The sequence below is a fragment of the Cucurbita pepo genome, chromosome LG09, assembly GCF_002806865.2.
Source record: "Cucurbita pepo subsp. pepo cultivar mu-cu-16 chromosome LG09, ASM280686v2, whole genome shotgun sequence".
Taxonomy (NCBI): domain Eukaryota; kingdom Viridiplantae; phylum Streptophyta; class Magnoliopsida; order Cucurbitales; family Cucurbitaceae; genus Cucurbita; species Cucurbita pepo.
The window spans coordinates 2,241,872-2,257,819 of NC_036646.1; the positions used below are offsets into that span (position 1 = coordinate 2,241,872).

General features: G+C 37.2%; 2 protein-coding genes across 4 annotated transcripts; both read left to right on the plus strand.

Moving 5' to 3' along the window:
* The first annotated feature begins 1,387 nt into the window (after nucleotides 1-1,387).
* LOC111802276 (L-aminoadipate-semialdehyde dehydrogenase-phosphopantetheinyl transferase-like) lies at nucleotides 1,388-5,788 on the plus strand. Of its 3 annotated transcripts, XR_002816240.1 has the most exons (7): nucleotides 1,388-1,634; nucleotides 2,924-3,056; nucleotides 3,478-3,722; nucleotides 4,370-4,544; nucleotides 5,212-5,377; nucleotides 5,413-5,502; nucleotides 5,571-5,788. XR_002816240.1 is itself a non-coding variant. In XM_023686579.1 (5 exons), exons 1-5 carry the CDS (start codon nucleotides 1,519-1,521, stop codon nucleotides 5,374-5,376), a joined length of 834 nt encoding a protein of 277 aa, XP_023542347.1. In that variant the 5' UTR covers nucleotides 1,388-1,518; the 3' UTR covers nucleotides 5,377-5,788. The 3 variants fall into 3 exon arrangements, 1 of the variants encoding a protein (XP_023542347.1); XR_002816239.1 differs by having other exon boundaries at nucleotides 5,212-5,502; XM_023686579.1 differs by having other exon boundaries at nucleotides 5,212-5,788.
* Nucleotides 5,789-6,441: 653 nt separating this feature from the next.
* Nucleotides 6,442-13,371, plus strand: LOC111802275 (proline-, glutamic acid- and leucine-rich protein 1-like). The gene is made up of 13 exons (XM_023686578.1): nucleotides 6,442-7,110; nucleotides 7,475-7,591; nucleotides 8,171-8,229; nucleotides 8,960-9,065; nucleotides 9,254-9,325; nucleotides 9,805-9,864; nucleotides 9,966-10,095; nucleotides 10,182-10,375; nucleotides 10,471-10,655; nucleotides 10,903-11,030; nucleotides 11,726-12,003; nucleotides 12,110-12,353; nucleotides 12,576-13,371. Exons 1-13 carry the CDS (start codon nucleotides 6,847-6,849, stop codon nucleotides 13,163-13,165), a joined length of 2,427 nt encoding a protein of 808 aa, XP_023542346.1. The 5' UTR covers nucleotides 6,442-6,846; the 3' UTR covers nucleotides 13,166-13,371.
* The last annotated feature ends 2,577 nt before the right edge of the window (nucleotides 13,372-15,948 follow it).

The window sequence follows — 15,948 nt, forward strand, 5'->3', positions numbered from 1 at the left end:
GGTAGGGTCCACATTGATTGGAGAAAGGAATGAGTGTCAGTGAGGACACTGGGCTCCGAAGGGGGTGGATTGTGATGTCCCATATTGGTTTGGGAAGAACGAAACACCCTTTATAAGGGTGTGGAAACTTTCCCCTAGCAAACGCGTCTTAAAGCCTTGAGGGGAAGTCCAGAAGTCCCCTCAAGGGAAAGCCAACGCTGTTCCCCGAAGGGGGTTGACACGAGGCGGTGTGTCGGCCCCTAAAGGGGATGGACTTGGTGGGGTCCACATTGATTGGAGAAAGGAATGAGTGTCAGTGAGGACACTGGGCTCCGAAGGGGGTGGATTGTGATGTCCCATATTGGTTTGGGAAGAACGAAACACCCTTTATAAGGGTGTGGAAACTTTCCCCTAGCAAACGCGTCTTAAAGCCTTGAGGGGAAGTTCAAAAGTCTCCTCAAGGGAAAGCCAACGCTGTTCTCCGAAGGGGGTAGACACGAGGCGGTGTGTCGGCCCCTAAAGGGGATGGACTTGGTGGGGTCCACATCGATTGGAGAAATGAATGAGTGTCAGTGAGGACACTTGTCCTGGGCTCCGAATGGGGTGGATTGTGATGTCACGCATTGGTTTGGGGAGAACGAAACACCCTTTATAATGGTGTGGAAACATTCCCCTAGCAAACACGTTTTAGAGCCTTGAAGGGAAGTCCCGAAAGTCCCCTCAAGAGAGCGATGGGCTTGGCCCATTACATTTTTTCACATCAGTATTAATCCAAGATAAGCATCAATAACTAAGTTTTTAAAAATTTGATCATAATAATAAATAAAAAGTTTGCTCAGTATATATTAATAGTAAATTAATTTAGCTAATACCTATTACCGTCAATTTGAATGTGATTAATCTATATTTCTATGAATATTTAATGAAAAAAATTGCAATAAACAATTATATTGTCAAGTTAAGTTGTATAATAATATAATCATATTATTATTATTCGCATAATTTCAAATTTTATGCCATTCAAATTAAAATTTAAAATAAAAAACCGCATGGGATCCATGTTTTAGAGATCTAGTGTGTGTGTATATATATATATATATAATACATATATAACTAATTTTTTAAAATTAAATTCTCCTTGACTTTTGAAAAATTAAACTTATAAATTTTCCTCTTAAATAATATGTATATATATATATATATATATATATATATATATATATATATATATATATATATATTTGTTTATTTATCTATTTTTTAAAAATTTAAATTTGGGTAACATTCTAAGAAGAAAGATTAACCGAATATAGAAAAAAAAATAATTAAAAAAAAAATCACAATTTTTTAAAACGTTATTATAATTAAGCAGGAGGCGGCTCCATTTCTTAAAAATAATAAAAGGAACTGCTGCAGGCGATTCTTTGCCGTAGCGCTCTGCTTTGGGCGTTTGGCGCTGCGGATGCCTCGAGGAGGGAAAATAATAATGGCCGCCATGGCCAACTGGAACAACCTTGAAGCTTATGTAAGTCGGTAGCTATGGAGAGAGGCGTTCAGAGATGGGCTGTTGACATTTCCGAGTGGAATCCTTCTCCCCCTGAGTTCTCCTCTGCGCTGACTCTTCTCCCTCGCCATGAACATTCCTCCATCCTTAGGTTAGTTCCTTTAACTGAATTTCTGCTGCAATATCTTTGCCTCATTTTCTGAATTTTGTCGGTGAGTTTTTTTTTTCTTTCTTGGAGTGCTTCATTANGAATATTGAAATAGAAACTGAAATTGATTGCAGCTTTGTAACTCTCTCTGGGAATAGATGTGGAATCCTTGCGTTGTTTGTTGCACGAGATTTAGCTTAATTTGTGGTGAATATACGTATTCTAGTCGCCGATTTTTGAAAATCTAACCATTTTAGTATCTAAGTTTTCTTGATGTGTGTTTAATCTTTGAATTTATAAAAATAGTTATGTTTGTGGTTCGCATATTAAGTGCGAGATCCTACCTTGGTTGGAGAGGGGAACGAAACATTGTTATAAAGGTGTGGAAACGTTTTAAAACTGGAAGGGAAAGCCCAAAGAGTACAATATCTTCTAGCGGTGGGCTTGGATTGTTACAAAGGTATCAGAGCTAGATGCGAGTGGTGTGCCAGAGGAACGTTGGGCCCCCAAGGAGGGTGGATTGTGAGATCCCACATCGGTTAGAGAAAGTAAAAGTAACGAAGCATTCTTTATAAAGGTGTGGAAACCTCTCCTTAGTAGATGTGTTTTAAAACCTTGAGGGAAGTCTAGAAGGGAAATCCCAAAGAGGACAAATATCTGCTAGGGGTGCGCTTGGGATGTTACAAAGGTATTAGAGCCAGACATTTGGCAGTATGCTAGCGGAGACCCTGGCCCAGAAGGAGAGTGGATTTTGAGATCCCACGTCGGTTGGAGAGAGGAAAGAAGCATTTCTTATAAAAGTGTTGAAACTTCTCCCTAGTAGACACGTTTTAAAACCTTGAAGGAAAACCCAAAGAAAACAATATCAGCTAGTGATGGGGGCTTGGATTGTTAACTTGTGTGATTTAGATTTTGCTCATGTTAAGATGGGTCAATATCAAGACAGGATTTGAAACTTTTTTTCTACTATTTGTGAGTGTCCAAATCAATTTGGGCACATCTCGACTATTTTAACGCCTTACCCTACTACGTTAGATTACCATATTAAATCCTAGGTACTACAATGGGAACTCATTCACTTCGAACTTGTTACTATTTTCGTCGGTTTTTATTAGCCATTGACCACGAGGCGAACCCAGGTAGTTCATGAGATTTAAACCTGTTTCCTTTTTTTATATTCTTTGAGAATTTGATCCATACCTTTTCCCATTAGAAATGATCTTACAATTATATTTTTGATGAACAATTAAGCCATAGTGGTGGTTGACCTCTATTTATTTCCTTGTTCATAGATTTTTTAAGATGGAAGACAGGAAACGTGCGCTTGTGAGTCGGCTGCTTCAGTATGTTCTTGTGCATAACATATTGAAAATCCCTTACGATGAAATAATTATCAAGCGCACATTGGAAGGCAAGCCATATCTGGTATGGTTGGAATTTGGAGTATATAAATAATAAGTTGCACGTTTTTTTTCATTATTCCCGATAAGTATGATCCGTGTTCCGAACTAAAATAGTTTAGGCCTCGTTTAGTAACCAGAAAATCTGCTTGTGACATCGAGTTTTATCTTTCTTAAGAAAATATTCGAATTCTTAGGTAGATTTCAGAAACAAAAACAAGTTTATGAAACTACGTTTTTTAGTTTTCAAAACTTGGTAGGGTTTCTGAACACATATGTAAAACGTAGATAACAAGACGGGAATCCCGAAGAACAAGGACCCTTCTCTTTTCGGCTCGGATACTTATCGAGTTTTGATATTTGATAGCTCCATGTGTTGATGGTTAGTTCTACAGCATTCAAGACATGTTAACTAATATCATCCAAATTCTGTACTATCTTTTCAGGAATGTGATAAAGTTGGCTCAGAATTTCCCAATTTTAATTTCAATGTATCACATCATGGTGATTATGTGGTGATAGCATCAGAGCCTCTGTGTCTTGTGGGGTTGGACGTCGTCTCTTACACCATTCCCCAAAATGAGGATACCATAGCATTTGTTAAGAACTTCTCCTCTTACTTTTCAAGTTTAGAATGGAAGAACATCATGAATGCTAGCTCTAGCTCGAGTGTTTTGGTTGAGTTCTACAGGTTCGATTGAACTCCAACTTTGTCGTTTAGCTCTCGATGAATGCATTTTGATTTAGTTTTCTTCATTTAGACCCTAACTGTGAGATCCCACATCGGTTGGGGAGGAGAACGAAACATTCTTTATAAGGGTGTGGAAACTTCTCCCTTTAAAAACCTTGAGGGGAAGCCCAAAGAGGACCATATCTGCTAGCGTGGGCTTGGGCTGTTACAAATGGTATTAGAGCCAGACACTAGGCGATGTGTCGACAAGGAGACTGCCTCGAAGGGGAGTGGACATGAGGTAGTGTGTTATCAAGGATGCTCGGCCCTAAAGGGGGTGGATTGGGGGGTCCCACATCGATTGGAGAAGGGAATGAGTGTCAGCGAAGACGCTGGGCTCTGAAGGGGGTGGATTGTGAGATCCCACATCGGTTGGGGAGGAGAACGAAACATTCTTTATAAGGGTGTGGAAACCGCTCCCTAGCAGATGCGTTTTAGAAACCTTGAGGGGAAACCCGAAAGGGAAAGCCCAAAGAGGACAATGTCTGCTAGCAGTGGGCTTGGGCTGTTACACTAACGTTCCTTCGAGCTTTTGTCATGGATTCGACAATCATCCTCCCACAGTAAATAAATAATTCGAGTTGTTAACTGTTTTGGTTGCCGTGCAGATATTGGTCTCTCAAAGAAGCATATGTGAAAGCTATTGGAAGTGGAATGATGGCATACGGGTTGGAGCAAGTTGAGTTTCTTCATGATGGATGGAACAACATACGGGCTAAAGTTGGAGGAGAAATTCTGAAAGAATGGAGATTTTGGCTCTCAGAGATGGGAAATAGACATTGTGTAAGTTTCACATTACATGTTCTTTATGGCCTATCTTTTGAATGTTTTGATTATAGATTCCGAATTGGATTCGAGAAATGTTCTTCAAACTTTATCGGTTTGACTGAAAAAAAATTAAACACGTGAAAAATCTGGTCGAATTGTATCGTTCTAACCGGATAAGAATTCAAGTTCTGTGTTTCCTGAATGTAGAGTTTGCAATAGTATCTAAATTGTTAAAACTGTAGGGACTAAATTCTAATTTTTTAAACCTATGATGGATCGAGAAGGGTCATTTTGTAACGGTCCAAGCTCACCGCTAGCAGATATTGTTCTCTTTGGGCTTTGTTTCGATGATATTCTGACGAGATTTCCGGCGAGGTGGTAACCGCATTGTGAGATCCCACGTCCGTTAGGAAAGAAAACGAAACATTCTTTATAAGAGCGTGGAAACCTCTCCCTAGTAGACGCATTTTAAAAACCATGAGTGGAAGCCCGAAAGGGAAAGCCCAGAGAAAATAATATAAAGATAGTTATACTGATTCGAGAAACACCCTCGGCTACTTAGCTTGATCCAGAAATAGCTAGAAGCTACAAACTTATAGTCATTTGCTCACTGTTGAGTTTGAATAGAGTGACTGAAAGCTGATGTTATCCACTTCTGTCAATGTTTTCTTATTGATCTCAGGTGGCAGTTGCCAAGGGGCACCCGAGATCGGCTACCGAGAGCTACCAAAGGACTCTAACGAGGACGGAGTTCGAACCCGATGAATATCGTGCTGGTCTTCTTCTTCCCAATGTCGGCTTTGTGTCAAAAAGTGTAGAACAACTAATTTCCATATCCATGGAGTGAGGCTTTGATGCGTGAAGACTGATTGCGAGGAGTGAGGCTTTGGTGCGTGAAGACTGATTGCGAGAGATAGTTCAACATGCATGTTTGGCTAACTTGGGCATATCCATGGAGTGAGGCTTATATGCGGTAAGTCGTCGTTGTTGCCTTTTTGCCTGCATTACATATAATACCAATTTCACGTTGTTTGGCCGTAGGTGATGCAAGAACGAATTGACTTAGCTCACTTATTGCTGGGAAGTGAGTGCCGCATAATCGCAAGTCTGCCATCAAAAGTGCGATTGTGACAAGTGACCAATTCTTCAACTTCGCACATTTTAGGTTGAGTCGTCAAGTTATTTGAGTTCAAGTTAGGTTCAAATGTATGAAAATTTTATGAATTAGGTTAGTTCATAAATCTCCATGAAATTTCTCATTTATTGGGTGGGGACGAGGAAGCCTTTCCCTTCCCTATCTCCGCCACTTATTTCATTTTCATCTCTGCAAAATTTTACATTTATTTTTACGGGAATCGGGGTGGGGATTCCCTATGAAAAAATTGCAGGGATTGAGTTCTAGGCGGGTAATTTTTTCCTATACTATGTAGTTTAAATATTATAATTAGTGTCTACAAATTAAATAATTTATTTTGTTAAAATAGGAAAAGAGTGCGTGTCTCTATATATATATATTTCATGTTGAAAATATATTTATATTAAGGAAATAATATAATTCATCTACCGTCCCATTTAAGCGCCGTTTTGTAGTTAAAATAGGCATCTCTATTTAAGAAAAAAATAGCACTCCTCTCCCATTCTCTGTTTAAACGTAAAATCTTCACGGTTCAGAGGTGAGTCTCCGACAAAACAGACATCCATTATCCAAAATTAATTTTTTTTTAATGTAATTTTTTAAAATATATAATAAAATTGACTTACAAATCTTAATTTGAGGTTGGCAAATAAATAAAAATATATTTTATTTAAACTTTTTTATGGACTATATATTATGGTAGATGAAATTATTAATATCTTTTTATATTTTAGGTTATTATTAAAAGGGTAAAGCCACGTGGACGGTACGTGAAAAGGAAAAGAAAAGAAGAGAAAAAACCTAACGTCTCATTCTCCCTTCCTCTCTCACTGTTTTCAGGCCGCCGGCGACTTGCAGGACCGCGACGACGCTACGGCCTTAGGCATCTGCCTTCCCCGTAGGGTTCTGTAGCGCTCATCACCACGAGCTTAAGAGCGACGGATACACACGCGGCGGCGGACTCAAGAGACCTTCTCCGGCGAACCACGAGCGTTGCCGGCGCAGCTTCCTGTCCATCAACGGCGGCTCATTAAAAAAAAGAAAACCAGTGTTTAAAGGGAACGGGTGTATTCGGTGTTGTTTTTGTGCACTATATTGGCAGTCGAGATTGCATTAGCATCTTACATTTGCCTAATCGTTCTGATAGTTAGTACACACTGAAATCTCAGTGGTTCAACCGAAATGGCGGCTTTCAATCTCGTTGCGAATATGTATGATCCGGCTTTGAAGCCTCGCTTGCTACACAAGCTTCTCAGGGAACATGTTCCGGACGATAAACAGACGTTTAGTGATCATTCAGAACTCTCGAAGGTGGTTTCTATGGTCAAAATCCATAATCTCCTCTCTGAATCTTCATCTTCCATGGACCAAAAACTGATGGATAGCTGGAAATCCGCCGTTGATTCCTGGGTCAACCGCTTGCTTGTTCTGCTCTCTAATGATATGGTATGAACATGCATTTCATCTAATTCTGTTTAAATTACAAGAACCCTAGGGATAGGGAGGGACTTTAGCTTTTACATTAAAAAGATAGTATTATGATTTAGAACAAATGGAAACTTTTAGGGTGCCTTAAACTGTGTATTCTATAGACATAATGGGATTCATTGAGGCTATTCCAAACTTCATCAGGTGAGATTTTACAACAAGAAATTGATATTGTTGGACAAAGTTACCTGAGAAACTCAAGATTTCGAACTTGCTTGAAGATTTCAAAATTGATATTGTTGCATAATATTGACTATATTTTTTGAGAAATTGCACAATTTCATTTAGCGGTGACTAATGTTAACTTCCAATTCTTTTAAAGCCTGATAAATGTTGGGCTGGAATCATTTTACTGGGCGTGACTTGTCAACAATGCAGCTCGAGTCGTTTCTTGGCATCGTATGCAGATTGGCTTCACAAGCTTCTGCCTCACTTGCAGGTAATAATTATTTTTTTCTTGGATGGATTCCTCAGTATTTAGCTACACGTATTGAGTGGCGAAGATCTTAAATGATGAAGTATGTCTAAAGAAGAACAAGACTTATTATACATTGGACAGAAGTAAGATACCGGGGGAGAAGCAATGATTCTGGATAGAATTTGTTATAATCGAAGTGATTATTGCTCGTTGGAAAGAATGCATAATAACTTGCTGGAGGAATTTGCTAAAAATTGCCATAAGATAACCTTTGGCTGTTCATTAATGCTAATGGAACTAGGGAACTGGCACATAGCTATTTTCGAGCATACTAATTTGATGTTTGTCATGATCGATGATGCGAGAGTTCTGAGTCGGGGGATATGCTAATAATTTTCACGTGGTTCATTTTATCAAGTATAAAGTGGGAATGCTATGTAATTACAGAAAGTTGTCAAGTTCCTTCTTTTGCTGTTTGATTTATTTATATAGTTTTCATCTTTAGCTTTTCAACTCATAGATCATCATGCTTTCTTATACTTGAATGCTACCAAAAATTTTACACTATTTTGTTTCTTGTGTTTTTTCTTTGTTCTATAGACAGATTCTCAGTTTCTGAAGGTGGCCACGTGTGCTTCGATCTCAGATTTATTCTTGAGGTACATCTTCATCTGACCTTGGACAGAAATTTATCATACAATTTGTCCCTCAAACATAAATCAATTAGTTAAATATACCCTTATGTGAGATCCCACATCGGTTGAAGAGGGGAACGAAACGTTCTTTATATGGGTGTGGAAACCTCTCCCTAACATACGCCTTTTAAAACCGCGAGGCTGACAACGATACGTAATGGGCCAAAACAGACAATATCTGCTAGCGGTGGGCTTGGCTATTACAAATGGTATCAGAACCAGACATCGGGCGGTGTGCTAGCGAGGACACTAGGCCCCCAAGGGGGGTGGATTGTGATATCCCACATCGGTTGGAAAGGGGAACAAAACCGTCCTTATAAGGGTGTGGAAACTTCTCCCTAAGAGATGTGTTTTAAAACCGTGAGGCTGACGGCAATAGGTAACGGACTGAAGCGGACAATATTTGCTAGCGGTAGGCTTGGGCTGTTACACCTTCCCAAAAGAAAAATATCAATGTTAAACCTTTTGCAAATGAAAAATAATTTTTAGGATTTGTATATTGTCGTTTCTATATAGACTTTGAGATCTGTAGATTCAACTTTTGAATGCTGGCTTAAGAATAATAGACAACTGGTTTAATCTCATTCTGCAGGTTATTACTTTTAGTTTATTTTGTCTATAACTTTAAAGTAACATGCTTGACCATAATTTGGCTGGTTTCATGACTTGTAATGATCTCTCGTTTACAAACTAGATTGGGCCGATTTCCAAACGTGAAGAAAGATGGGACTTCTTGTGCTGGGAAGGTCATTCAACCAGTTATTAAGCTGTTGCATGATGATAATACAGAAGCTGTTTTGGTAAGTAGCACAGGTGAACTCACATTTTTCGTAGACTATTTCCATGTGTTCAGGTGCTCAATAATTTTGGAACTACGATATTCGGTGATCTGTGCCAACGCCTCATGTCCTTTTGTACTCTTTGCTCGGTAGTTAGAACTTTCGTTACTGATTCATATATGTAATGATCTGCATGTTGGTTGATGCAGGATGCAGCAGTTAATCTATTATGCACTCTGATTGCTTTCTTTCCCTTTACAATCCATCGTCATTACGACTCTGTAAGTGCATTATTGAATAATGTGATTTCCATTCTATTATAAATTGCATTTATGGGACTAATGGTAGTTCTCCGACTTATCCGTATATCGATGGTGTAATCTAAGCTGCTAAAAGAAAAATTCACAAAAAAACTGCAATGAAAAGCTGGAAAGAGTATACCAATACTAGCTAGAAGAATTTAATTTTGTCCCACAACTCTACTCCGAGCTTAGCAGTTCAACTTTGTTGGTATTCCAACAATTTTTATAAAATTTCATAGCAAATCTTTTTGTCCCAGAGGTATGAGGGCTGTCATTTATATTACTTGGCTGGCCTTTCTCAACATCTTGGCACGTACGGCTTCATGTTGTCAGCATCTTATTTATCTGCATAAATGAAAAATCTAAGAACGTAGAAATCCCGGACAAAGTTTGTCTTAATGTTGAAATAATCGATGTTTATTTCTTCTTGCTGAATTGACTATTGAAATTTTTTGCAGGCTGAAGCTGCAATTGTTTCAAAAATCTTTTCAGGGAAGTGTAGTTTCAATATGCTGAAGGTATTTGGCCTCTTTTTAATTTAATTTAATCATAGATACCACTATAAAAACATCAAATTTCTCCTTTAATTTTCTGTCTCTGTTTCATATCCAATATTTAGAAGCTTGCTCATTGCCTAGCATCACTTCCAAAATCAAAAGGAGATGAAGATAGCTGGACTGTACTAATGCAGAAGATTTTGTTATCAATTGACATACACTTGAATGAGGCCTTCCAAGGCATTGGTGAAGGTAAACATGAACTGTATATCACGTAGAGCTATCCTAATTTATGAAGATGGTGAGAATGATCCAATGATCCTTGATTGTTTTTGTAGACTCAAGAGGTAACGAAGTTGTAAGGTTACTGATTCCACCCGGAAAAGAACCTCCACCACCGTTAGGTTGTAATTCATCGGCAGAAGGCTCCTTTGATAAACTAACAAAGAGCTCAGAGCGAATGTTAACTTCTATTATCTCGACCTTGATGTTTTGCTGTTCTACAATGATAACAAGTTCATACCCCCATCAGGTAGCATCATGTCATCCATTTTTTACTATTTATAAATATATTGAAATAAAGAAGAAAAAGGATGTTTAATGGATATTTTGTATGTATTTTCTCAGGTGGCAGTTCCGATTCGCCCGTTATTAGCTCTTGTTGAGAGAATGCTGATGGTGGATGGTTCTCTGCCGCCCGCTTCAGTGCCATTTATGACATCTCTACAGCAAGAGTCAATGTGTTCGGAACTCCCGACCCTGCATTCGGACAGTTTGGATCTTCTCATTGCCATAATTAAGAGCCTTCGCAGGCAAGCCATCTACTATTCCTAAACTACATTTAATATCTAACATAGAAACCTCGATGCAAATTCTTTCACTAATCCTTCTTCATCCATAGATATGCCTTTCTTCCTCCATCTCTGGAAAATGCAACCCCCACTGTTATAGCCGATGATCTTTCACGTTCACGCGAATTAAAAAATAATCTAATAGTAATACTACAAATATTCGCGCTATATTTTTGTTAATATTATTTATTATTAAATTCCTTTGCAGTCAATTGTTACCACATGCTGCATTTATTGTGCGACTCATTGTGAAGTACTTCAAGAAATGTGTGTCTGCAGAATTGAGAGTAAAGGCCTACGCAGTTGCTAAATTATTGATGATGTCTTTGGGCGTTGGTAAGCAGAAGTACATTTATTTGTATATTTACCTATTTGTCAATTATTCTTCTTTTCTTAGAGAGATCAATTAGGCGCTATCCAAGATAGTTAAGGTTCAGTCTTTCGGTAACGGCTCAAGCCCACTGCTAGCAGATATTGTCCTCTTTTGGTTTTCCTTTTTGGACTTCTTCTCAAAGTTTTAAGAACGCGTCTGCTACAGAGAGGTTTTCACACTCTTATAAAAAATGTTTCGTTCTCCTCCTCAACCATGTGGGATCTCACAATCCATTGATGGTTTTTAAAATGCAAGGCTAGCAAATATTGTCCTGTTGGGTTTTCCTTTTTGAGCTTCCTCTCAAGATTTTTCAAACGCGTCTGATAGAGAGAGGTTTTCACACCCTTATGAAGAATGTTTCATTTTCCTCCCTAATTGATGTGAGATCTCACAATCTATTGATGGTTTTTAAAGGATTCTCAGAATTCAATTTGATCTTTAGTTTCTTTTTGGAGCTAACTGAAATATTTTTAGGCAATGTGAGGAATATAGGATAGGATCTTCCTTTGTTGTCCTTGATAAAATCATTAGAAAATGTAACAAATATATTTTTTGTGTTTCATTTGGTAAGGATATTATTATTATTATAGTTTTCTTTTTGTCTATATGGAAATGATGTTTTGGGATGCATGCTTACTCGACGCTACGTCTGAATCAGGAATGGCTGCATCTCTTGCACGAGATGTGATCGACAATGTACTAGTCGATTTGAATCCTGTTGATAACGAGAGTTGTGCTCCATCTAGTGTGAATCCGAAGGACGCCCAAAGAGAATTGCCGCAACACCATAAGAAGAGGAAACGGCCTTTAGTTCCCACTTCATTTAAAGAGCAGCATGAGGGACATGGATCAAGAGACATTACCAGCAGCTGTATGTCCACTTCTGTCCCCTTGAGGATAGCTGCACTTGAGGCTTTGGAGACTCTTCTTACATTGGTAGGCATTTTATAACTAATCTGTGGCTTTTTGTAAGGTTGTGCTTTGGGACATTTTTGGTCCCGTTTTGTTTCTGATATTGTTGCTAAATGATATTGTTGCATAGGCTGGTGCTTTGAGAACTGAAGAAGGATGGCGTGCGAAAGTCAAACATCTTTTAATAACAGCTGCAACGTCGTCTTTCGAATGGCCACTGGCCTCAGATGACGTCTTTTTCCAAACTAATGAATCTATTGAGGTTTGGGCGGATTATCAGTTGGCAGCATTTCGTGCGCTACTGGCTTCGTTTTTGTCTGCGGTCCATATACGCCCTCTGGCCTTAGCTCAAGGTCTTGATCTTTTCCGTAGAGGTAAATCTCTTTTGATGTTTCATTTGTTAACTATAACGGCCCAAGCCCACTGCTGACCGATATTGTTTTCTTTGGGTTTTTTCCGTGAACCATACCCTTATAAAGAATGTTTTGTTCTCCTCCTCAACCGACGTGGGATCTGTCGTAAACTATTTATCAGAGAAAAATTATGCATAGAACAGCAGATGTTAGCTATTTTCTGATGGGTATTTTTATCTTCAGGTAAACAAGAACTTGGAACCAAACTTCCTGAATTCTGTGCGCATGCACTCTTAGCCTTGGAGGTTCTAATACATCCAAGAGTACTTCCCTTGTCGGATTTCTTGCCCGTGCATTTGAGCTCTCCCGAACCACAAGCTACCTATAAAATCCCGGAAGATATGTACTTCGGTGGTATGAATTCGAGCAAATCGTTGAAGATCATCGACACTCTCGGCATGGACCAGAGTGCCCCTGATTTGGACGACGATTTCCTGTATGATAGAGAAGTTGCAGATGACATCGAAGAGGCTCCAATTAGAGATGCAAGTAATGAGATAAATAACAATGCAACGACATATAACACGTCAAACAATCTCGAAACAGGACCTTCTGCCGATGCCCTACAGACTACAGAAACCCCCAAGAGGACAGAGCAGGAGGACACTGCAGCAGCCATCACAGATGCTGCAGGGATTGTAGAGAAAGATGATGTATTTGCTAATGCAAGAATGAACAGTTCTCCCGTGTCGTTAAAGTCCGACTCGAACTTATTGCCAGAAGATGATTTCCCCGACATTATTGATGCAGATCCTGATACAGACTGTGAGTGAACAAAGGTACTAACAATCTCAAATCTCAATTTTGTAGCAATAAGGATGTTGTTTTAAAGTTCAATATTAACTATTTTTTGTTGTGTTGTATTTCATGTTACCATAGTTTAAGCTAATCATGGAAGAAGAAGAAGAAGAAACTATGTATATAAAGAGCATAGGATCTGACATTTTTGGTCATAAAATTAGGGTTTTCTTTCTCTTAAGACATTGTTCATTCCCACCAAGCAAAATTAATTGTCTTTGAATTATAATTTTTACACATTTTTGGACTAAATTTATTTTTGACAAAATTCATAAAATACAGAACAAAATGATCAAACGAGAAGATTTTATTTATTTATTAATAGATAAATTGTATTAGCGATTATTTTTGTTTAGTAGAAAAATAGTTGTAATTGATTGAGGTATGTAGCAGTAATAATAAAATAAATGTTTAATTAATAAAATTGCTCTTAATTTTTGCACTTGATCTTGAAAATATTATTTAATTTTTTTAAAAAAATTAATAATGCCCTTAATTTTAAAAGATGTGAGATCCTTAGAGGAACATTAAGAGGGGAAATCTCTCTACAACTGTTTTAAAATCTTGAGGGGAAGAGGATGGAACATTAAGAGTGTGGAAATCTCTCTACAACTGTTTTAAAATCTTGAAGGGAAGTTTGGAAGGGAAAACTCGCTCCTTAAAAACCATGAGGGGAAGCCTGAAGAAAAGCTGGTTTAAATCTCGCATTTTAAACCATTGAGAGGAAGTTTGAATGGGAAAACTAGCTCCTTAAAAACCAAGTTTGAATGGGAAAACCAGCTCCTTAAAAACCATAAGGGGAAGCTCGGAAGAAAAGTCGGTCTTTAAAAACCATGAGGGGAAGCCCAGAAGAAAAGCCGGTCTTTAAAAACCATGAGAGGAAGCCTAGAAGAAAAGCTGGTCCTTAAAAACTATAAGGGGAAGGAAAGCCCGTTTAAAAACCATGAGGGGAACATGAGGGGAAGCCCAGAAGAAAAGCCGGCCTTTAAAAACCATGAGGGGAAGTCTAGAAGAAAAGTTGGTCCTTAAAAACTATAAGGGAAGCCTGAAGAAAAGCCGATCTTTAAAAACTATGAGGGGAAGTCTAGAAGAAAAGCTGGTCCTTAAAAACTATAAGGGGAAGCCTGGAGGAAAGCTCGTTTAAAAACCATGAGGGGAAGCGTGGAAGAAAAGCTGATCCTTAAAAACTATAAGGGAAAGCTCGGAAGGAAAGCCCGTTTACACCATTACCAACTTTAAGTATTTTAAAAATCTAAAACCAAAGATATTGATATTTTGACATTATTTCATGTAACTCTTCCAGGTCCATAAACAATTGTATGGACCATAAATTGTATGGACCATACAAAAGACAGTTAAATCTTTTATGGTAATTATTTGTTAAAAAGATTATTCCAAATCTTATTTTTAATTGTCTGACGTAATAATCCTAAATTTGAAATACTATTTATTTATTTTATTTTATATTTTCAAGATGTCATTGTGATTAAGAATTTCCCCCCATTTTCTTTTAAATATTTTTGGTTTTTTAAAGTATTTTTTTAGTTCTATGATCTCCCAACTGTTAAATCGAAGCCCAATAAATGGAATAACAACCCACGTGATTCACGAGGTCCAATTCTCATTGGACATTCAAATTTATAGTCCACGTGAAAAATGAGTTAAATTTTCCTTTTTTTTATTTTTTATTTTATTATTATAGAAAAACCATATCTAAGCTCGTTATTATAACATCAATAATATCACTCTTATTAATATTAGCCTTTCAATTATGCTCATCTCTATCTTGTTTGTATTTTATTTAATAACTAATAAAATAATACTCTACTAAATAAATTTAAATGAATAAACACGTCACTCGTCATTTATATAAATATATTATAAGTCTAAAATTATAATTTATACTTTTTTAAATATCAAAATGTTAAAAAAAAAATTCAAAATTTAAATTTTAAAATATAATTAGCACAATTTTATATTTATTAAATAATTGATTTTTAAAAATTCAAAAGACATAAATTTATTAGATGAAATTTATAATTAAAAATTTAAAAACTAAAATTATAATTTAACTTATTAAAAATACTAAATTACAAATATACCCTTAAATTTGGGAATTTATTTAAAAAAAATATATTTATTCTCAAATTTTCCATAAATATATTAAAATTATAAATAAATAAAATTCATAACTTAAAATGTGGTAAAAATTGATAATAGTGAGGCTGAGGCGGAGGCCGATTACTATATGAAACAGATAAAAATGGACAATATCTATTAGCGGTGGGCTTAAGTAGTAATAAATGATATCAGCTCCTAATTCGACAAATTGAGCCAATTTCAATTTTGGATTTGTCGGCTATTTGTTTCATGGTAGAGCTGCAGATCCTACTCTGGAGATGGAAATACCCACGTTAATAGCAGGTCTGATTCCAGCAGATCCGCACATAAAAATATTTGTCCATCGGTAATGGAAATTACATTAATAGGAATATAAGATGAAACATCATAAATGATATCAGAGTTAGACATCATTAGCCTATAAAAGAGTGTATCGAAAGATCTCATATCTATTAGAGAATGAAACGAAGTACTTTTTACGAGCCTGAAAGTCTCTCACTAATAGACATGTTTTTAAATTGTGATTGGATGGGAATACTTAACGGGCTAAAATCGAGCAGCTCCTACTGAAGGCGTGGGCCCCACAGTGTACAAATTTTCAATTTCAGAAACTCTGGGCACAGTGCCTACCCGCCTT

Excerpts from the sequence above, each read along its gene's own strand:
- LOC111802276 (XM_023686579.1), top strand. The coding sequence starts at position 1,519 with ATGGAGAGAGGCGTTCAGAGATGGGCTGTTGACATTTCCGAGTGGAAT. Across the intron at positions 3,057-3,477 it reads TGGAAGGCAAGCCATATCTG|GAATGTGATAAAGTTGGCTC; the intron begins GTATGGTTGGAA and ends CTATCTTTTCAG. Across the intron at positions 4,545-5,211 it reads AGATGGGAAATAGACATTGT|GTGGCAGTTGCCAAGGGGCA; the intron begins GTAAGTTTCACA and ends TATTGATCTCAG.
- LOC111802275 (XM_023686578.1), top strand. The coding sequence starts at position 6,847 with ATGGCGGCTTTCAATCTCGTTGCGAATATGTATGATCCGGCTTTGAAG. Across the intron at positions 9,865-9,965 it reads GTAGTTTCAATATGCTGAAG|AAGCTTGCTCATTGCCTAGC; the intron begins GTATTTGGCCTC and ends TCCAATATTTAG. Across the intron at positions 10,096-10,181 it reads CTTCCAAGGCATTGGTGAAG|ACTCAAGAGGTAACGAAGTT; the intron begins GTAAACATGAAC and ends TTGTTTTTGTAG.